Genomic DNA, 21,809 nt, shown 5'->3' on the forward strand with positions numbered 1-21,809 from the left:
AATATACATTAATTTAGCAGCTTCTCTTCATTAGCAGCTTTAAGTTAAAAGTGTTTTTTTTTTTAAAAGATACGTTTGCATTTAGCCAATGGTCACACAAAGATAAATCTCTTAGAATCTTGCTTTTAAATGTAATTAATCTGCTCTTTCCCGTGCTAGTGTACATGTGTAATGCTGACTTGGTGAGGAGTTCCGTGCAGGATAGTTAAAACAACGGCTTTTTTGAGCTGTCACAGATCGTCCTGTTCCTGCCTGTGCTTTTCTTCTCGTTCTTACTCTTCTATTTGTCTCTGCACTGCAGGAGTGTCCGCGAATGGGCCGGGTGAGATACCAAATAAAGATGAAGCGAAAACGGAAGGATTGCACGTAAACGGACCCGCCAGCGGCAAGAAAACACCGCACACGGATCTGGACACAAATGGGTATGAAACTGAAAACCTTTCCATTGACCCCAAACTTGCTCATTCGGCAGCAAGAAACGAAAATGATTTTGAAGAAAAAAATGAAAGACCTCTAAAAAGAAGAAGAATTAACAGCAATGGCAAAGAAAGTCCGGGTTCTTCAGAGTTCTTCCAAGAAACAAACTCGCATGGGAAGCTCGAAGAACTAGAAACTTTGGATGACTGAGTACTAGGAGCTGATTTTATTCCTTGGAGTAAATTGTGGGTGTCTGAAATTTTCAGGGTTGATGGGTTACCTTACAAAATCCAGTTCCGTCAAACGATCTGCTGAGATATTTTTTTTTTTCTAATACCTTCTAGTTGGCTCTTAAGATCTGGTTATTTGGGTTTTTTTTCAGTGCTGAAAAGCAGTAGGAGAATATTCTCTTTCTCAGAGCTGGCAACTCTAAGGCTCTTAAAAATATTTGAGAAACAAATGAGTGAGTTTCTGCAAAAGTACTGCCAGCTTAGTACCTTAGAGAAACTTCTGTGTGTAATACACTATTTAAATATTGTACAAGTGAACAAACCCATCCTATTTGAAGCAGGGGGCTGGTTCAAATGTTGCAGGAGGTTAAAATGAAATATAAATGCCAAGACACGCATCAGAACAGGCAGAGACTTCCACTCATGCTGGCGAGAGGAAAGTGTCACCCAGCGCTAAGGAAACCTCATGAATCCTGAAAGTTATGAGCACAACTATTTTTATATATAGAAGTTTTAAAAGGTAAATAAATAAACCAGGTCAGGTTTGTATATGTAAAATTGTTGACATCAATGATGTCTTTCCATATTCTTTATCTGGGCTAAAGAAATACATTCTGTATTTTTCCAGATTTCTTTGTAGCCTTTGAAAGATTTTTACAGTACTTATGTCTTGATTGAACTGTCCTTTCTTAAAACAAAAGCTTGTATAATTTTCTTAACTTGTACAGTTGGTAAACTTTTATGAGAGAATTGATATCCTGAGTCTAACGATGTCGGCTTCATTTTATTTTGCTGAAGTCTTTTCTAAAAAAAGGAAAAAAAAAAGAAAACCCCAAACCAATTGACTTTAAAAAAATGCTTATTAGTCACCAACATGTTATTTTCTCAGAAAACAGTAAACAACATCAAGAATGGTTAGAAGTCATTTGATTTTTGAAAATATGGTTGTTTTCTTTTGTTTCATAGCAAATAGTGATGCTAAAAATTTGTTAAGCATAATGCTTGCATTGCACAAATTTTCTTGCTTTCATTATACCTTTTTTTCTCATTTTATTTTGAGCTCAGATAAATTTCACCTCAGCCAAATGCTGGAGTTTACTAAACATCACTCACTGCGATCAGGTGTTAGATTATCCTTTGATTTATTTTCTGGTCCATCCGTCACCATCTGCATTTCACTGCCTGAGCCCGAATTTGGGAAAACAGGCGGATCTGCGCCGGGTGGGGATTTCGGTCCAGCACAGACACGTAAATACATTCAGTATATAGATCCCCAGGGGCAACGAGTGAGAGAAACAGCCATTCTTTATGAACGTGTGAAGGGGGTGATGCTCACCGTCCCACTGGCATCATTTGAAAGCTGTTGAAGTAGCATTTACATCTATGAACCAGAAAGATTTTTAATACCAGTATTTGGGTTTTTTGAATTTTTTTTTTTAAGCCACAGCTACTATATTAAAAAAATAGGAAAAATTGTTCATTTGTATAATTGATAATCTTATCTCCTCCTCCTGTGGCTTGCAGATGTGCTGTTAATCTTTAACGTGTTATTTTTACTTACAGTTTATGAGTCTTTACGATTCCAGTTCTAAATGTACGGTCCTATGGTTTGAAACTAGTTGTATCAGCCTCAAAAACTCCAACCACTAAGGGGTTGGTTCGCTTTGTCTTCTTCTCCAAACACGTGTAACTTGGACTTAATTATTGTCATTAATGAGCCAAACCCTCTGGATCCGACGAATGAACCTGCTAGTCCCAGGAAGGTGCTGAATTACCCGTCCCGCCCGGTCCCGCTGGCGCAGGAGGTGACACCGGCCTCGAATCGACATCCGTCGCCTGCAGAGACCCAGCGCTGAGGTTCGTTAGCGTTAATCAATTAACTGATTGCTTCAGTAAGAGGTTGCTGTTAATTTTTCAGTCTGGTTTGTTAACAAACCCAAAGTCTCACGGCCTCAACTCAAAGATGCTCCTGAGACAGTTGCAGACGGGGCTTCAAAGAGTCTTCGCAACTTCAGTCCTATTTTTCTGTTTTATTTTGATGGATTTTTTTTGTTTGCAAGTTGGAAATACTTCCAAAAACTTATAGGAAAGTTTATAAGTAAATTGTCTCAGACTTGTGTGTGACATACACCACCGTGTATATTTTTCAGGAATGTTACTTCGGGTTTTTATCTTACCTTTTTTTTTTGGTGATATGTAGAAGAGACCTGACATTCCATAATCAACAACTCTGTAATGCTGAGCTAGGCTTTAAGAATATTTAATTATAATTTACATTTTGTTTTACGCTGGTGTTTTATACAATACTTTGATCGTGTTCTTCAACATGCAGCCACTAGAACTTGGTAAGTCATTGCACTACTAAAGCTATTTAAAAATTCTAGAAGTAGAGTAACTTGGATTTCATTTCCAAAGCCTTTGGTGCTCAAAATATCACGACTCACACGTGACACTTGGCGTGTTTTTCAAGAGCTATCGTGACGGGTGTCCTGGAGAATCAAAACCTTTGTTGGGTTTTCTAAAGGATTAAACAGGATATTAAAAAAAAAAAGCACCAAACCACTACCCACACACAAAATGAGTTTTATACCTTTTTCCACACATAGTAATTTTGCACTGTTAGTAATTCCCTTCTGTTTATCCCCACTCCCTGTCTGCAATTCTGAAAGAGCTTATTAAAATATTTTTTTTTAAACATACTGTCTGCATCACCAGTTCCTGAGGTTGGTTTTTTTGAATCAAACCAGAGGATTTCTGTTCACGGAGGCCGCGACTGCCCAATCCCACCATGACAGGGACCTGCAGGTACAAAATACCTTTTTCTGATGAAAATTTGAACCATTTCTTTCACTCCCCTTCTCCCTAAGGCCGGCACAGAGTCAGTTCTGGGGCGAAAAAAAGAGCCGCGAGGATGAGGGAAGGACATCGGTTTATTTGAAGCCGGTACAAAAATACATAGGCACATAAAATCTTTTTTTTAATTATTTTTTGCTATCATCACTGACATACAAAGCCTGCCATACATTCAAATAAAAAGGTCACCTTTTAAATCACTAAAATGGTCATTTTTTGTAAATAGATTCTATATAGAAAACTTTTTAGTCGATTAATAGCATAGAAAATACTGTTGTAGGAACTCTGCTGGCTTTCCCAGTGTCTACAATACCATCCAGACCCCGGCACCCAAGTGTGCCCGCTTAAAATAAGCTTTACAAATATTTTATCATTCAGACAATAAATCTAACCAGTAGATTCAAAAATTTAAAAAAAAAATAAAATCAAAACTTGCGACAGAATCGACATCCTGACTAGAAACACCTCAGTGCAGCCAAGTTACAGGCAAATAATGTGGCAAAAAAGTGATTTGCGGATATTTCTGTTCAAGCAAGCAAGACAACGCACGGGCCGGGGGGGTTTGGTCCAGTAAAAACCAGTGAGCGCACACGCTGGGACTGGGGGGGACTGGGACGGGGGTCTGGTGGCCCCAGTACCGCCCGGCTACTGGGAACCAGTGCAGGACCAGTGACCGATGCGCGAGCGGCTCTGGGGCTTCTGCGCAGCAGGAACCAGTAATAGTTCTCATCTTTACCTACAAAAAATAAGCAGCTGGTTGCAAATCCCCCGTTTTACCAAAATTGAGGAAGCAATTAAAAAAAAAAAAAAAAGGGAGAATTTTTTCCCAGCTCTGGCCAGAATGAATCCCAGGGATGGGATTTTTGCAGCACTCGCAGGATTCCTCAGCGCCTCTAAAAACCTCAATGTTAAGCACACCCGTCGATGCTGCTTCGCCAAACAGCAGTTACATTTTTTAGCAAATATTTTTCAGAAATAAACTGCGTTGCCTATGGAAGCCGTTTGCCTGGTTACCAAAGGAAAGTACATTTAAAAAAACCTCATAAATAGAGTTTTACCAGTTTGTTTTCTTTTAATCGAAGTTATAAAGGATTATTTTAAACCAAAAGGCAATCCAAGAAGAGACCTAGAAAGAAGTGCTAAGACAATCTTTTAAAAAAATCAGTTAACACTGGCTGACATCATAAAAATCCCATTTGTTTTAAAGGGTCGCAGACCGAAGATGAGTCGGCACATCAAACAACGGGCTGCGGGACAGGGGTGGGCACAGGACACGGCGGAGCTCGTGGGTCCCCGTTTTCCAAAATCCGTGGGATTTGGACCGGGGGGCTGCTGAGCTCACCCGTGGTTGGGAAAACCTGCCCGGTGGGGACGTCCCCGAGTAACAGGGACCGCGGGCAGAGGGGGGAACGTTTGTAGGGCTCTTGGAGGGCAAACCCAGCTGGAAAAGTGGGTTAATAGAACAAAACCAAACCAAAAAAGGCAACAAACGTGGTTCAGAGAGCTCTGAGCATTCAACACGGTGGCAACACCTTGCTGCCACGGGGACAAGGGGTCCCTGCCCTGGGGGGGCAGATCCGTCCCCCACATCTGTCCCCACGTCTGTCCCCACGTCCGTCCAGGTGGTGAATCCCCGAGGGGACGCAGCCGAGGACGCTGGTGGCGCGGGGGCTCGCGCCGTCCCGCGCCGCTCCAACGCGCACGTCGCTTGTGCCAGTCTCCGCTGCCGGATCGCAGCGTGATTAGAAACCCAGCAATTCCTCACGATCAGACTTAATTAGACACACTCCTCGCTACGCAGCCAGTTATCTTCCCCGTGATTCGTAAAGGCAGCAATCTAGATTGTGCAAATTAAGAGCATCGCTGTCACTCCGTGGCAGGCGCCCCGATTCCTTCCCGCATTCCACCCGTGATTTGGCGTTTCCAAAAAATAAAACCACTTCCCTGGTCACACCGAGCTCTTTCCTTTAATATCCATCTTGAGGCCGGCTTCGGACTGCTTGCTCATCTGCTCCTCCGTGAAGGTGATGTAGGAATACACCAGGCTCCCAGCAATACTGCGGAACAGGGACGGGAGGGACACGTGTCACCCCGCACAACACCAACCTGCCGCCGTCCTTCACACCACCATCATATAACTCATACCATAGAAAAAACACCAGTTCGTGTCACTAATAAACTGCCTCGAGCAGCCACAAACCCCAGTTGCCAAAGAAAAAAAGTCAAAAACATGGGTAGGTCAGTGGGCAAGGATCTGCTGCAAGCATCAATTTGCAAGAAAAATCTGTTCTCCTCCTAAGATCAGGTATTTTGTGTAATTTCTACCCAAACACTCGCTAGCCCGCGTCCTGAGCCCATCACTGCTCCATCACCAAAGGAACGGAAGGGTCGGGGGGAAACAGGGAAACTTCCCACAATACAGAAACACCCCAGAGCAGAAAAGAGACTTCTCCAAAAGCTGTGCTAAAATACCAGCTGAAACAAACCCCAACATATTTATTTTGCTATCTTAATTATACGACTCACATACACAACTCTGAGAACAATTAAAATTCGCTGCTAAAATTTGCGTGCGCATCTCCTGGCTCTAAAACAACCTGCAGGGACCAAGCGGTGCTGACAGAAGCGCTGAGCCCGCCAAACCATCTCAGTTCTGTGGCCATTTTCACTTGCAAATCGTAAGTAATAATGGTTCTTACCTGATATTCAGACCAATGAAGTTTGTCCATGTAAAAATATAGTCTCCTCCAAAAAACATCCCAATGTAGGTTATTGAAATATTCTGCAAAGGAAGAAGAGCGTAAGTTTCTATACAGCCCGAGCCAAGTGTATGGTCTGTGCATTAAAGCAACGTGGAAATGGGAACGCGTGGATGCAGACAGTGTGAAATAGGAAAGCGTTGATAACTGTGCATTTAAAACGGGCCGTTTTAGAGCTGCTGAGAAATGCTCCTGAGCAGAGGCTGCAATACTCGCCCTAATCTCGAGACCAGCCCTAAGCCCAGAGTAACTGGGCCAAGGTGACCCAGGGGATGGCGGCTGGTTCGGGGTGTTTCACACTTCATTAGCCCCAGGGAAGCCGAACGCACCGAGTGCAGCCAGCGCTACGCGCAGCTGCCCGCTCCCTAAACACGCACAGAGCATCTCCCTGCTCCAGACAGCAGCAAAAAAATAATTCATAAAAATAATCATCCCTTTGCAGCTGTGAAGAACACAGCAGAAGCCCCAGAGCCTCCGTCCTGCCCTTCCCGTGCTGCTGCCGAGCAGACAAATCGCTTACCTTAATGCAGCCAACTATTGTAGTTGTAAGAGCAGAATTATACTGAGTGCAAAGAACCGTAGAGTACATCAAAATAAACCTGCAGGAGGAACAGGCGGCTTGTAAGAAAGATGGGGACAGACTTTTGAGCAGGGTCTGTTGGGACAGGACAAGGGGTGATGGTTTTAAATTGAAGGAGGGAGATTTAGATTAGATATAAGAAGAATTTGTTGGCCCTGAGGGTGGTGAGAGCCCGGCCCAGGTTCCCAGAGAGGTGGTGGCTGAACCATCCCTGGAGACATCCCAGGCCAGGCTGGACGGGGCTCTGAGCAACCTGAGCTGGTGCAGATGTCCCTGCCCGTGGCAGGGGGGGCACTGGGGACCTGGGGAGGGCCCTGCGACACAAACCATCCTGTGATCCTCAGAGCCGACATGAGGCTCCAGGACACGCTCCGGGCATCGTCGCTCATCTCCGCACCTCTCCCGCCCTTTTCCAGAGCTCTATTTGTATCGCCGCTTTTTTTTTTTTAGCTAAACCTGCACTGAAGCAGGGTAGGAAATAATTTGCAATTTGCACCCGCCACAGCTCTCAGAAATGGTGTCTCTATCAGGGCCAAAGATTTACATACATATACATGTATTTCACGGTCAGAAGAGCTCAGCCCACCAGGACGCGCTCCCGCAGGACCCCCCAGCAGCTTCCCCCACGGTGCAAACACTCACCCCATGACACACGAGAGCGTGAACTGTGCGATGAACAGCGCGTCCGCCCAGCCCGGGTACTCCATCGCCTGCAAGGGAAGAAACCAGCTGCCTCGAGTACTGAACATTCCGCTGCTTGTAGAACTTGGTTAGAAACTCCTCGGGTAAAATTCTAACAGAATAACGTTTTGGGTATTACCCAGAACTTATTCTTCTCCAGGTGCAAACCAGCAACTGAAGGTCAGAACTTTAATCGCTAAAAGTGAAGAGATCCCATGGAGATCGGGGCGATCCCAGACTTTAATTTTGCAGTCAGCCCGGAGCGATGCGCAGGGTGTGGGGATTGATTGTGGGGGTAGAATTGTCCAATTTTTTTCCCTTCTCAGGGTCCCTCTTCAAGAGGCACCGGCCTGAGCTGCTCTGCACTGCACCTTGGGAATAAACTATGTATTTTAGAAGAATTTCTGGAATCCATGCCTGAGTCTCTGCTATGGGAAACAGGGGGAAAAGGAACTTGCCCAACACCGACACTTAGAGGAGAAAACACAATAATTCACAGCAAGGTGAGAAACAAACCCCTGACAGTGGCTTTCACGGCACATCAGGAAAAACCAAAATAGAACCAAACACAGCCCAGCGTGGGATCCCGGGGCCGCCCACGGCAGCATCGCCTCCCACCCCGCCTGGAAAAAGCACCAAACAACAGTTGTACAAGCAGGAGGAGCCAGGAAATGGCATTTCCGGCCCCAAAATCACCCTCCCGAGAGCCCCGTGCAGCGGCTGCTGTCACCCACCTTTTGTGCATCCCGGCAGAAAATTCACATATATATATTCAGCAAATTCTGGGTGGAAGCTCAGCAGAGCCCCCGACAGGCACCATGATTAGCAGAGCAAACTGCAACACTGAGACAGAGCGTCCCAGGGGAATTTAGTGGGATAAAACGGCTGAAGAAAGTCTGAACTTCACCGTAGGGCTTTGTTTTAATTGTTTTTTTTGGGGGGGTTGGTGCCTTTTTGGTTTTTAGTTGTTTGGTTTGGGTTTTTTAGTTTTATTTATTAAGATTACTTATTTGATTTATTTATTTGAAATTACACTCCATGCAGCCAAACCGCGGGTTTTCTCAGGGGACAACCCTGAGGCCAAAGCTCCAGGAGCTGCTTTGTGGGGGGACCCGGGGAGGGGGACCAGGGGTCAGGGAGAACCTGCTGCAGCAAAACAAGAATCGAAAAGCCCTGCGGAGGAACAATCCCCTGGGGACAGACTTTTGAGCAGGGCCTGTTGCAACAGGACAAGGGGTGATGGTTTGAAACTAAAGGAGGGAGATTCAGGCTGGATATAAGAAGAAATTGTTGGCCCTGAGGGTGGTGAGAGCCTGGCCCAGGTTCCCAGAGAGGTGGTGGCTGAACCATCCCTGGAGACATCCCAGGCCAGGCTGGACGGGGCTCTGAGCAACCTGAGCTGGTGCAGATGTCCCTGCTCATCAACAAAGCATCGTTACCTTTGACGCTTAATGACCGACAAGATTTACCGCATCCCTGTGCGTGAGCGCGGCGGGAGGCCCCCCGCGCGCCCCCGGCCCCGCGCGGGACGCGTTCGGCTGCACGTCCTGCACAAGCGGGTTTTTCTGCAGGCTGCGCACGCGGAGCTCCGGGCAGAGCCCCACAGAGCCCGCCTTTGTCTGCCCGCCCGCCAGGAGCGCGGACGGGAAAAAGACGTTTATTCAAGGCAAAAAAAAAAAAAAAAAAAAAAAAGGCAGTTTCTCTCCAGGCTGAACAGAGGCTGCACAGTGCAGCACAGAGCAACGTTTTGCTCCCCGTGCGCCAGCTCCTGCTTATAAATAAGCACTTTATCCCCCATATATCCCACCAAGTCGCCCTTTATGAAGGGCAGGGTCTGAGCTTCCCTCACCTCCTGCAACCACCTCTCCTCGCTAATCACAGCTCGTTAGCTCAGCTCGTCAGCAGGGTGGTAAGCTCCTAATGAGCAAAAAGCCAGCGGGCTGTCCCTGGCAGGGCCGGAGGGGACAGGGGTGTCACCCGCCGGGGTCTGGGGGGCATCACCTTCCCTGCCCGTGGAGAGGGACGCCCGTCTGTGCAGGCACGAAAAGTGAGCTCAGAAGAGCCAATTAAATACGGAACTGCACATAAGTGAGTGTAATAATAACAATAACAAAACAATATAAATCTCAAGCATACAGAACCGCCGGTAAATCGGATCGTGCAGGCAAACTGACCTCCAGAGGAATTCAACATCACCCCAGCGGGAGGGAAGGACGGAAAGACTTTTCAAAAGACCCATTTACTCTAAAAATACTCAGCTGCTTTAAGTAATGTTTGGTTTCACCTACTGCTCTCGCACTTCCCCATTGCTTAAGCATTACAGAAACGCTTGAATGGAGCAACTCTGAGGATGTCAAGTCCAACGTAAGACTCACGGTCACTTTCTTGCTTATGTGGCTTCCCTGTGCACCCCGAAACCCGCCCTCACCCCACGCTGTGCCCCAACCTCCTCCCTCAGGTCTGAGCAGTTTGTATCTGCAAACCGGGGATAACGAACCACTTTGCAGCTTCGCGTTTTGAGTATTTCCTATTTTACGTACGATGGCCAAGTTACAGAGAAACGCATCCTAACAAACAGTAAAACGTTTTCCTAAGCAACCCGTTTTGCTCAATTATTGTACCAATAAAGATTTGGCTTTTGGGGGCAGGAATCCCACCTTCTGCGCATCTCCGGTGAAGTAGGCGATGGTCAGGGTGGGCAGGATCATAAACAGTGCGTTGTAATAGAGCAGACCGTATTTTCCCAGCTCCTAGAAATAAGGAACATCTGTGTGTACTCAAGTTCGTTCCAAACGGGAACATAAAACGTTATTCATTTTGCTACTGAAGGCTGGGTCTTGTCAGCTAAACCCGTGTGGGATTCTCAGAGATGGAAGAGCTGGACAGGTTTTTTAATATATATAAAAATGCATATTTATAATTTTATATGTATTTTAAATATATAGTAATACATTTGTGTATCTATCTATACACATGAAATAGACTCGAGTAATGAGCTTGCAACGAGCTTTATGGTCACCATCAATCAAAATGCCATTTATTTGCTGTCGCATTTATTTATTGCAACTGGCACAGGGACGCGGCTCCAGCCGCTGCCGTTTGGCAACGCCGGCACCGAGAGCAGCGCAGCGGTGTTGCCAAACCCTCCGGACACGGGATTTTGGGAGAGGGACGGGGTAGCACCGAGCAAACCCCGCCAGGTCCAAGCCGCCCCCAAACCAAGAGCAACGCTGCGAAGCCAAAGCTCAGCCTTACCTTGGAATCCAGCTTCTGTTTCACGTAGGCACCGTTCGCAGCTGTTAAGGCATCGTTAATAAGGATAAAAATATATCCTTCCAGGTCGAATGCCAAGTCAGCACTGGGAAAGGGGAAAAAAAAAGAGCAGCATTTAAAGTTTTAAGCTGTGCAGAGTGTAGCGCTTGCAAGATTCCTTCCACCTGCTGTTTAGCCAGCAAGTTGTCAGAAAAAGTTAATCATGGGTCAGTAAAACATTCTTTCCTACTAGAGAGCATGTCTGAGGGTATAAAAAGTCGGCGTTTGCTCTGTCTCTTCTCAGGACACAGCACGATGCTTTATTGGCCTCGGCTGCGCCGGCTGGTCCCGCGGGGACCCTGCGGTGACAGCAGAGGGGACAGCGGAGCCGGAGCTCACCTGGCGGCTACGAACGCCCCGATGATCATGGCAAATACTGTCATCTGAACGCTCCAGGAAAACTTCTTCCTGAAAAAGAGAGGCAGGAGGACGCTGCTGTCACGCACCGGTCAGTCTTCACCGGGCGCTGGGGAACAGCGGGGAGAACGTTTCCTTCCAGCACACGCGGAACAGGGGAAGAAAAGCCCAAGAAACCAACCCATGCGAAAGAGGCAAGTGAAAGCATGACAGTTTTAGATAATTATCTCTGTAATTTAAAAAAAACAACAGCTTGGCACTGATGGGGTGCAAGTTTATGCAGAGCTACAGCTCTGCCTGTTGCAGGGAAGGGTCCCACGTGGCACCGGGGGGACCAGCCCAGCACCAAAACCCAGCCCAGCGCCAAAACCCAGCCCAGCACCAAAACCCAGCCCAGCGCCAAAACCCAGCTCAGAGCCAAAACCCAGCCCAGCGCCAAAACCCAGCCCAGCGCCAAAACCCAGCTCCGAGCAAAAACCCCCGGCGCGCACAGACCCACTGACACGCCGGCACCGCCAGACTTTCCTAATTCTAACCGGCACCCGCCACCGAGAGCCCGGCAGAGGAGGGGCCGGGGAGACTCACTTGAGTAAGAATCCTTCGGCAAACATTGTAAACGGGATGGAAAACCTCCGCAGGACGGTGAACATCGGCAGGCTGCGAGAGGAAGGGGCAGCGGGGTGAATGGGCTTCTCTCCCCACCCCGGCGCTGCCCACATGCGGCTCTGCGGCCGCCCACGGAGCATCATCGCCCACGGAGCATCATCCCGAGACCAGGGCTCCAGAGGACGGAGCCCCTGGCCGGCTTCCCTATGGAAACTCCGTCACTCCCGCACCCCAACCATTATTGCTAATGGCAGCCCCCGTCAGGGTGGGGGACCCCGGGGACAGCCCCCACCCACCCTGGGTGACAGCCAGACCCGCGTCCCTCCCTCCCCACTGTTGGCAAACGCGCACGTGGTTCGTTTTAGCGTGGGCAGAGGAGGAACCGCGTGGCCCCGGGCGGCCGCTGCCCCGCTCAGCACAGCCCTGCAGAGCCGCGGGGCCCGGCAGCAGCTCCCCGCCAACGCCAGCCCCCCCAGGGACCCCGCCGTGCACCCCTCCAGAGAGAAACGCCATCCTCACTTCAGTTTCTTTGTGCTGAACAGTCCTGTGATCTGGTTCCCGAAGTACAGAAGAGGTAGAGGAAATGTCTAGGAAGTTAGAAAAGGGATAACACACAGTGTGAGCGACCAGTGAAATCCAGGGAGCCCCCTCAGCAGCACCCCCATTTTATAAATATACGCGAACATTATTTCCACCCCACGATGGAAGTGTTCGCACACGCACGGAGCGGCTCCTTGGCCGCAGGCTCCCGCGGTTGTGAGTACGAGCATCCCGCTGCCAAAAAATCCCCCCTGGTACCCACCGTGGGCAAGGGGCTGGGGCAGAGAACATCCCCCGGCCGGGGAGGGGGCTCGGTGCCTGGGGAGGGTCTTACCCGCCGGGGAACGTGCCTGTCGAGGTCGGGGAACTTGACCACCCGCAGCGCCTTGCCCGCCCAGAGCACCGCAACAGTCGCCAGCATCTGCAAGAGAGCGGGGGGGTCAGCCCCACTGCCCCCCCATCCATGGCGGGGGCCATGGGGGGACGGGGAGGACCCCACTCACCTGGCCCAGCCCCACGCACAGCGAGGAGGGGAACCTGCGGGCAGAGAGCAGACATCAGCGGGGCACCCACGTCGGGGGGGCAGCAGCCCCCAGCACCCAAGCTGCAGAGCCCGTAACCATGGGGGGCACTGCCAGCCATGCGGGGGGGGTCTCTATGGGGCCGGGGGCACCCACAGGGACTGGGCTCCCGTGCATGGGGGATGCCTAGCACCACGGACCCCAAAAGTTGGGGGGACACACACACAGGGGTGGCAAAACACACGGATGGGGTGAGCAGGGAGGGCAGCTGCTGGTGGGGGGGCATGCGCAGGTAGGAGAGCACATGCACAGACTGGGGGGCATGCACAGACTGGGGGGCACATGCACAGACTGGGGGGGGACATGCACAGACTAAGGGGGGACATGCACAGATTGGGGGGCACATGCACAGACTGGGGGGGGACATGCACAGATTGAAGGGGGGACATGCACAGACTGGGAGGGGGACAGGCACAGATTGGGGGGCACATGCACAGAGTGGGGGGGGACATGCACAGAGTGGGGGGGACATGCACAGATTGGGGGGACACGCACAGACTGGGGGGGGACACGCACAGATTGGGGGCACATGCACAGACTGGGGGGGGGGACATGCACAGACTGGGGGGGGGACATGCACAGATTGGGGGGGGACATGCACAGATTGGGGGACACGCACAGACTAAGGGGGGACATGCACAGATTGGGGGGCACATGCACAGATTGGGGGGCACATGCACAGATTGGGGGGGACACGCACAGACTGGGGGGGACACGCACAGACTGGGGGGGACACGCACAGACTAAGGGGGGACATGCACAGACTAAGGGGGGACATGCACAGATTGGGGGCACATGCACAGACTAAGGGGGGACATGCACAGATTGGGGGGACACGCACAGACTAAGGGGGGACATGCACAGACTGGGGGGACACGCACAGACCGGGGGGCACGCAGGGGGTCGGGGGCTGCATGCACAGTCCGCAGGGCCGCGGCCGGGGCGGGGGGCGCGCAGAGGGGTCCCCGCCGGCACACAGCAGCCCAGGGCACGGTGCGCGCTGCGGGGCCGCGCTGCAGAGAGCCCCCCCCGGGCAGCGGGGGTGACGCCCAGGCCGTACCCGTAGGTGGTGAGGACGCTCTTGTTGACGACAACGATGAGGAAGGAGCTGAGCCCGTAGAAGGCCGCCGCCAGCAGCCGGAGGCACAGCGGCAGCGCCGGCGCCGCCATGCCCCGCTCCGCATCGCCGGGCGCGGGGGCTCCCGCGGGGGCGCCCCCCTCGGCCCCGGCCTGCGGGCGTCTGCGCGCGCCGGCCGGCATGGCTGCGGGGGCGGGGCCGAGCGGGAGGGGCGGGGCCGAGCGGAGGGGCGGGGCCGAGCGGGAGGGGCGGGACCGAGCGGGAGGGGCGGGGCCGAGCGGGAGGGGCGGGGCCGAGCGGAGGGGCGGGGCCGAGCGGGAGGGGCGGGGCCGGGGCGGGGCTGGAGCGGCACGCGGGGGTCTGGTTTGGGGGGCAAGGCACGGGGGGCAAAACAGGGGGCTGGAGTGGGGCGGTCGGTGCGGGGCAAGGCGTGGGGAGCAGCGCACAGGGGTCTGGAGTGGGGGGGTCTGCAGGGGGCAAGGCGTGGGGAGCAGCGCACAGGGGTCTGGAGTGGGGGAGTCTGCAGGGGGCAAGGCACGGGGTGCAGCACACAAGGGCCTGGAGTGGGGGGCAAGACAGGGGGTCTGGTGGGGGGGCAAGACACAGGGGCAAAACACAGGGATTTGTGGGGGGGTTATTGCACAGGGGTCTGGTGGGGGGCACGATGGGGTGCAGCACATGGGTCTGGAGTGGGGGGGCAAGACACAGGGGCAAAACAGGGGTCCGGAGTGGGGGGGGTCTGCAGGGGGCAAGGCACGGGGGGCAGCACACAAGGGCCTGGAGTGGGGGGGCAAGGCGGGGGGTCTGCTGGGGGGGCAAGACACAGGGGCAAAACACAGGGATTTTGGGGGGTATTGCACAGGGGTCTGGTGGTGGGCACGGCATGGGGTGCAGCACATGGGTCTGGAGTGGGGGGGGCAAGGCACGGGAGGCGAAACACAGGGAGCTGGAGTGGGGGACATCGCACACGGGGCTGGAGTGGGGCGGTTGGTGCGGGGCAAGACACGGGGAGCAGCGCACAGGGGTCTGGAGTGGGGGGGTCTGCAGGGGGCAAGGAGCACACAGGGGTCTGGAGTGGGGGGGCAAGACACAGGGGCAAAACGCAGGGCTTTTGGGGGGTATTGCACAGGGGTCTGTTGGGGGGCACGATGGGGTGCAGCACATGGGTCTGGAGTGCGGGGGTCTGCAGGGGGCAAGACACGGGGTGCAGCATACAAGGCCCTGGAGTGGGGGGGCAAGGCGGGGGTCTGGTGGAGGGGACAAGGCATGGGAGGCAAAACACAGGGATTTGGAGGGGGGGCACGGCATGGGGGGCAGCACATGGGTCTGGAGTGGGGTGGAAAGGCAGGGGGGTCTGGTGGGGAGGCAAAACGCAGGGGTCTGAAGTGGGGGGGGCATCGCACAGGGGTCTGGTGGGGGGGCGCGGCATGAGGTGCACCACACGGGTCTGGAGTGGGGGTGTCAGCACACAGGGGTCTGGAGTGGGGGCAAGGCACGCGGGGTAAAACACAGGGGTCTGCAGTGGGGCGGGCATCGCACAGGGGTCTAGTGGGGGGCACAGCATGGAGTGCAGCACACGGGTCTGGAGTGGAGGGGCAAGGCATGGGCAGCAAAACACAGGAGTCTGAAGGGGGGGGCATCGCACAGGGGTCTGGAGTGGGGAGGCACAGCAATGCATGGGGGTCTGGCATGGGGTTGCATTGCAGGGGGGGATCGCACAGGGGGCTGGCATGGGGACACTGGGCAGAGGGGGTTTCCTCCCCCCCCGCAGCAGCAGCAGGGGGTGCAGACCCGCACTGTCACTGTCACTGTCACTGTCACTGCTGTCACCAGCACGGCCGGGTGCCAGGACCCAGCACCCTGCAGGGGTTGCCCTTGGGTGACCCTGAGTGCAGGATTTTGGCACCGCGCCTTTCCCTTTCAGAGATTAAATCTTCCCCTCTGGGCGTGTTCTGCCAAGTGGAAAAACCCCTAAAATAATGCAGCTTGGAGAAAAAACACCACCCTACAGGTTACACCAGGAAAAAAAGCCATTATAATATTTAGGATTTTGCTGGAAGACAAGAACGAACACACACCCGGAGCAGTCACGGCTCTGGTATCTGCTCCCCCCGGCAGCACCGACCCCGCGGGCAGGACCTGCCGCCCCAGCACACTTGCCCTCGCCAGCCCTCCTTGCAGAGCAGCAAACTTTTTTACTCAAAACTGGCTTTTTCCTGGCCGATCTGTGCCCCTGCTGCTGCAGGGGCCATTCCCCCGCAGTGCCCCCACCCAGCCGCAGGAAGAGCAGACCAATTTTAAAGCCCAGAAACAGCTTTCCTGTATCTAGCCCGTCCTTTTACCCTGGCCAAAAAACACACTACGAGAAGCTTTCTCATGGGCATCACCTTCCTCGTTCCTGCCCTAAGTCTTGTCCATCCTTATCAAGCCTCAGCGCGGGCTTGGACCTGGGAATATTTACTTGTCCGACAGCCGAGAGGAGCCTCATCCTGCCCGGACGCCGGCGGCACCGGGATTGACGCAAACGGCCCCGATTCCCAGGGCTGCCCTCCCGCCGGCGGCGCCATCCCCCACGGCAATGGGCAGGGCTCTGCGGCACACGGGGAGCCCTGCGAACCCCGCGGGGGGTGCGGGAAATCATAGGGTCATTTTGGTTGGAAGAGACCCTGAAGATCATTGAGTCAAACCATAGCCTAAATCTGGCACTAAACCACGTCCCTAAGAGCCTCATAGAAGCCCCCATGGGTGCAGCCACCCGTCACCCCAGCAGTGGCCGTGCCACAATTGTCACCGAGGTGGTTTTAAGGTCAAATACCAAACCTGCGGTGACGCGGGCAGGGCAAGAAGGGGACGTGCCCAGTGCCTGCCACAGGACCGAGTGCCTGGGATGGCCATGTCCGCAGTGTCCCCCGTGTCCCCCGTGTCCCCTGTGCTGAGCACAGCTCTGGGTACGACACAGGCGCTTCGCTTTTGGCAGCCAAAGCCCATCCTGGCCCGACCTTTCCTTCCTGCTAAACTCGGCCTCTGACTCACCGCAGTAATTTGAGCGCGCCTGGCCAGCAGCGCGCCCACCAAAGATAACAAATGTCAAATTAATCCGGTTTAATCTTAATCTCATTTGGTGAGCAGCTCACTCCGAGGTGTCTCCCCGGTGCCAAACCGGCTATGGCTCCGGGGGGGGTGCACATCCTGGTGCCCCCAGGACGGGGGCGGGGGGGGTCAGTGGGGCTCGGAGGAGGCGGCAGGACCCGCAGCACCCGGTGGCGATGGTGGGTGGGGGGCCGGGCAGGGCAGGTTTTCGGCAGCTGGCGAGGAAGTCTCTGCGAGATGCAATCACCTGCGCGGGGGCGGCCGCGCCGCTCGGGAAAGTCACGCCAGAGCACATTCCCCAGGCTCCCCCACGTGTTTTCTTGGCCCCTTGAATTCAGGGCTAGCGGGTGCCCCCCAAAACATGGGTGCTGCTGGGGCTAAAGGGGTGAAAGCGCTCAATGTGACCGAGGCAGGTTGGACGTGCGCTGGCAGGGATGGGGGTGACCAACCCCAGCCCTGGGCTGGACACAGCAAATGCACCACAGGGACGATCGGCCAGGCCAGTGTTTGGCTGGAAAAAGGCTGGGGAGCACCAGAGGTCCCAAGGGAAACAGGGATCGTACTGGGGCTCACTGGGAGAAGCCTACCGTGCCGTGCCGCGCCATCACCGTGCCGTGCCGTGCCGGTCTCTGGAAGGACAACTGCTGCAGCAGCAAACCCACCTGTGAACAAGGGGTGATGGTTTGAAACTAAAGGAGGGAGAGTCAGGCTGGACATGAGGAAGAAATTGTTGGCCCTGAGGGTGGTGAGAGCCTGGCCCAGGTTCCCAGAGAGGTGGTGGCTGAACCATCCCTGGAGACATCCCAGGCCAGGCTGGACGGGGCTCTGAGCAACCTGAGCTGGTGCAGATGTCCCTGCTCATGGCAGGGGGGCACTGGGGACCTGGGGAGGGCCCTGCAACACAAACTGTTCTGTGATTCTATGTGCTTGCATGTAGTGCCACATATATGTCTCTCCTGTAAGGAGCAGCACAGATTAACGATGTTAAACCTGCCCAGCGGTTACATTCCACCTTGGTTTTCCATAGGGCATCCATCAAAACGGAGGCTTTACAAAAGTGTGGTTTGCCATGAAGACCTTCCTCACCCCCAGCATTTTGATTATCATGGTCTGGTACTGGAGACGGATCACGCTGATGACACGCGCTCCCGTCCTGCTGGAGAAGTGAGTGGGGGCTCATGCGCTGGCCAGGGTGACCCTCGGGCAAGAGGACCTTGACCAACGTGGTCACTGCTCCCTGGCAGAGCCCATGTTTGGGAAGACAGGAGTGGTCTCTTCTCTGTCCCCTTCCTGTGCCCAGGCACACTGGGAGCAGGAGACCCCCATAGCTTGTCTTTTCTTTCCTGTTAAACCCCCAGAGAATGAGCAGCTGCATTTGCCTGTAGCTGCTCAGCGGGTCTCAGCCCCAGAGGGTTTGCTGCCAGGAGGTGACATGCCACCACCTGAACGGTGCTGGATTTTCTTCTGTTGCTCTTCATGCACAGCTTTGGCTTCTGGGGCTCTGCATCCTGGCCTTGCAAAGTGGAAAGAGATGGTGTTTCTGCCTCTCCAGGGTCATCTTTGCTCTGGGAATTTCCATGACGTTCATTAACATCCCTGTGGAGTGGTTTTCCATCGGATTTGACTGGACTTGGATGTTGCTCTTTGGAGATATTCGACAAGGCATATTCTATGCCATGCTTCTGTCATTTTGGATCATCTTCTGTGGAGAGCACATGATGGTGGGTATGACAGAAGCAAAGGTGGTTTCCAGCCCCACCATCAACTTCCTTGTACATACTGAGTGTTGGAAACAATGCTGTGGGGACTTGCTCTGGGTGAGAGGACTTCACGGTAACTTGCTTTTCCTTTTACTCCTCCTCCCCGTCTCTTGACCCTCTGATTAGGACCAGAGCGAGCGGAATCGTCTCTCGGGGTACTGGAAGCAGGTTGGACCCATAGCTGTTGGCTCCTTCTGCCTCTTCATCTTCGACATGTGTGAGAGGTAGGTGCAGTGCTGCTCCCCAGGGCCAGCTGTCCCCGGCCACCTGCCACCATGGGGACCAGCAGCTTAACCCCCATGGCTGGATGCCCCATCTCGTGAAGCGAGAAAAAGCTCCTCTCAGTGCCCTGGAGCATCTCACAGCAGCATCTTGTCTCATAGGGCTGTAAATAAACATGTCCCACCTTGTCTCCTCCTTGCCTGAATGGGAAAGCAGCTCTTCCTAGGCTGCAGAGCGGATGTGGGGCTCTCTTACTGCAGCCTTTCCATACTTAGAAGGGGCTGATAAGAAAGATGGGGACAGACTTTTGAGCAGGGCCTGTTGGGATAGGACAAGGGGTGATGGTTTGAAACTAAAGGAGGGAGATTCAGGCTGGACATGAGGAAGGAATTGTTGGCCCTGAGGGTGGTGAGAGCCCGGCCCAGGTTCCCAGAGAGGTGGTGGCTGAACCATCCCTGGAGACATCCCAGGCCAGGCTGGACGGGGCTCTGAGCAACCTGAGCTGGTGCAGATGTCCCTGCCCATGGCAGGGGGGGCACTGGGGACCTGGGAAGGGCCCTGCAACACAAACTATTCCACAATTCTACGATTTACTCTGTTCTCCCTGGCCTGAGGGCAATGAGGGCAATGCGTCTCAGCTTGCTGTGGCTGCTCAGGAAGAGATAAGAAGACATGAGTTAAACCAGCACCAGAAAGGTCTGATAGGCCGGGAAATATGGGAACCAGCAGCTCAGGGGGCTGCGACACCCATCCTGGGAAGGTGCCAAGGCTGGATGGGCGCTGGGGAGCAGCCAGGATGCAGCACAGCTGGAGCACGCTGCACCACAGCCAGATGTGCCACGCCTGCTCCAGATGTGCTGTGCTGGCTGCAGATGTGACCTGCCAGATCCAGATGTGTGCCCCACCTTGCTGCTTTGGCTCCAGATGTTCTGCCTGGGTCCAGATGTGCTCACTCTTGGCGCTGTCCCGGCTCACGATGTGCACACCCACAGTGCCACCCCAAATCCAGATGCTGGGCCTGGATCCAGATCTGCAGGCTTGATACCCCCTGAAAACACGGTTTTTGCTAGGTCAATACAAATACTTTCATTACATAATGCATTAAATACACCCATAATGCACAGCAACTAAAATCCCCACCAAAACCCTCCCCATCTTGGTGTGTGTATAACTATACATACAGATGCATTATATACGTTCCTATAACTACACATTACAGTTTCAGCACACAGCGAGGCTTCACTCCCACAAGGCTGATGCTCCCGTTTTCACCAACCTTCACTTTCACCAAAAATACCAAACCATGGATCAGCCAAAACCTGGCTCTGCCAGGACTTGCTGCAGATGAAGGATCTGCCTTGCCCTGGGGGGGCTGGAAATTATGTTCCCCCACGGGGTTTTTTTGGGGAGGGCCAAGGCGGGCGAGCAGTGCGGTATTTCCTGTGGTTGCAGCGTCTAATGAGGTTAACACTGTTTTTGAGGTTTAACTCTTCAATCGACATGAAAAAGGGAGCCCCGGGCTCTGCAGCGGGGAGGTTTGGGAGCAGCAGTGGGATGGGGAGCACTGGGGCAGCCCAAATGCCCTCTGCTCCCCCAGCCCCGGGGGTCCGCAGCCCGGAGCAGCCCTGGGTGAGCTGGGGGCCGAGGGGTGACACTTGGTCCCCATGAAAACAACCTCAGTCCTTGAGGGCTTTTTCATTGGAGGCTTCTGGGGTTAGGAGATAAATGGTATTTTTTTGCTGGGGGAGCTCAGCCCAGCCCCCCAGGGCCCTGCGCTATTGCTTCCCATGCAGCAACGTGACCTCAAAAATCCATTTGGGCTGGATTTAAATTCACCAGGGTGCCTCCAAATCCTGCCACAACTTGCAGACTGAAAAAGACAAGCCCCCCCGCCCCCCCGAGGCTGCTCCTTTAAGGGATGCTGGGTTTTCCCATGGACTGACTCAGACTGGAAACTGTCTTTCTCGTTGCAGAGATCTAGGTCAGGTTTGCTGACAGTCGCTGATGCTTCTCGCCGCACTCGGCAGCCCCGGCTGCAGCGGCGGGCAGGGGGGGCCCAGCACCGCATGTCCTGAGGATTGGCAAGGTAAGGACCCCCCCAAAGCTCTGCCCAGCTCCCACCTGCATTTAAAGCAAAAAGAAATATTCCAGCTCGTGCTGGGGCTCGTGCACGAGCCGCTCCTGGCACATGTTCGCTTGGTTTGGGCTCGCACAGCCGGGAAGGCTTTTTCCTTCTTTATTTGCTTCGCATTTCTTTAGCGCTAATGTACAAGGAGAATTTTCACCAGAGGTGAGGTCAAAGACCGGGATCTCTTGACAAGGGAGACGGTCTCGTTCCTCCTGGCTTTGGAGTTTGCAAATGCCTGTAAATTGGAATAGAAGTGCAAATGTGAGTGTTCCCTCACTGCGATCTCCTCTTATAGCTGGCAGACGGGCAGATTTATTATATTTTCAGCTCTTTTCATAGTCCACGAGGTTTTTTTTATTATTATTTTTTTCTAATTTGCAGAAGGTTTGCAGGCAAGGGGGAGGCCTTCAGGTTCTCTTAGTGGGTCAGGTAATAGAAAGGCACTTGAAATTTGACTCATTACAAAAACTTGAACAGCCCTTAGACCAAACGAGGTCAGCTCCCACGGCAGGAGAAACACAAAAGCGTTAGCCTGGGAGCCTGGTTTGGGCTAAAAAATATCATTTTGAGGCTTTTACAGTGGATTCTGGTTCAAGGGAAAACTTTGCATTTCTA

The 21,809-nt window shown here is 53.3% G+C and overlaps 3 protein-coding genes across 4 annotated transcripts in view; 2 read left to right on the top strand and 1 right to left on the bottom strand.

Moving 5' to 3' along the window:
• The window catches only part of MIER1 (MIER1 transcriptional regulator), a 33,145-nt gene extending 29,794 nt beyond the window's left edge, over positions 1-3,351 (top strand). For both annotated transcript variants that reach the window (XM_065655396.1, XM_065655395.1), the window contains exon 13: positions 302-3,351. In XM_065655396.1, coding sequence (XP_065511468.1) covers positions 302-627 — 326 coding nt within the window. In that variant the 3' untranslated portion in view covers positions 628-3,351. The remainder of the gene's footprint in view (positions 1-301) is intronic.
• A 208-nt stretch (positions 3,352-3,559) lies between these two features.
• SLC35D1 (solute carrier family 35 member D1) lies at positions 3,560-14,176 on the bottom strand. The gene is made up of 12 exons (XM_065655397.1): positions 13,977-14,176; positions 12,839-12,872; positions 12,670-12,756; positions 12,315-12,382; positions 11,775-11,846; positions 11,172-11,240; positions 10,776-10,878; positions 10,178-10,270; positions 7,482-7,549; positions 6,780-6,858; positions 6,200-6,282; positions 3,560-5,557 (listed from the first exon to the last, which is right to left on the bottom strand). Exons 1-12 carry the CDS (start codon positions 14,174-14,176, stop codon positions 5,449-5,451), a joined length of 1,065 nt encoding a protein of 354 aa, XP_065511469.1. The 3' UTR covers positions 3,560-5,448.
• A 3,940-nt stretch (positions 14,177-18,116) lies between these two features.
• Positions 18,117-19,072, top strand: LOC136002504 (protein wntless homolog). The gene is made up of 3 exons (XM_065657608.1): positions 18,117-18,248; positions 18,637-18,805; positions 18,971-19,072. The coding sequence occupies exons 1-3, from the start codon at positions 18,154-18,156 to the stop codon at positions 19,070-19,072; spliced, it is 366 nt and encodes a 121-aa protein (XP_065513680.1). The 5' UTR covers positions 18,117-18,153.
• Positions 19,073-21,809: the final 2,737 nt, after the last annotated feature.

Source organism: Caloenas nicobarica, chromosome Z, assembly GCF_036013445.1.
Source record: "Caloenas nicobarica isolate bCalNic1 chromosome Z, bCalNic1.hap1, whole genome shotgun sequence".
Lineage (NCBI taxonomy): Eukaryota > Metazoa > Chordata > Aves > Columbiformes > Columbidae > Caloenas > Caloenas nicobarica.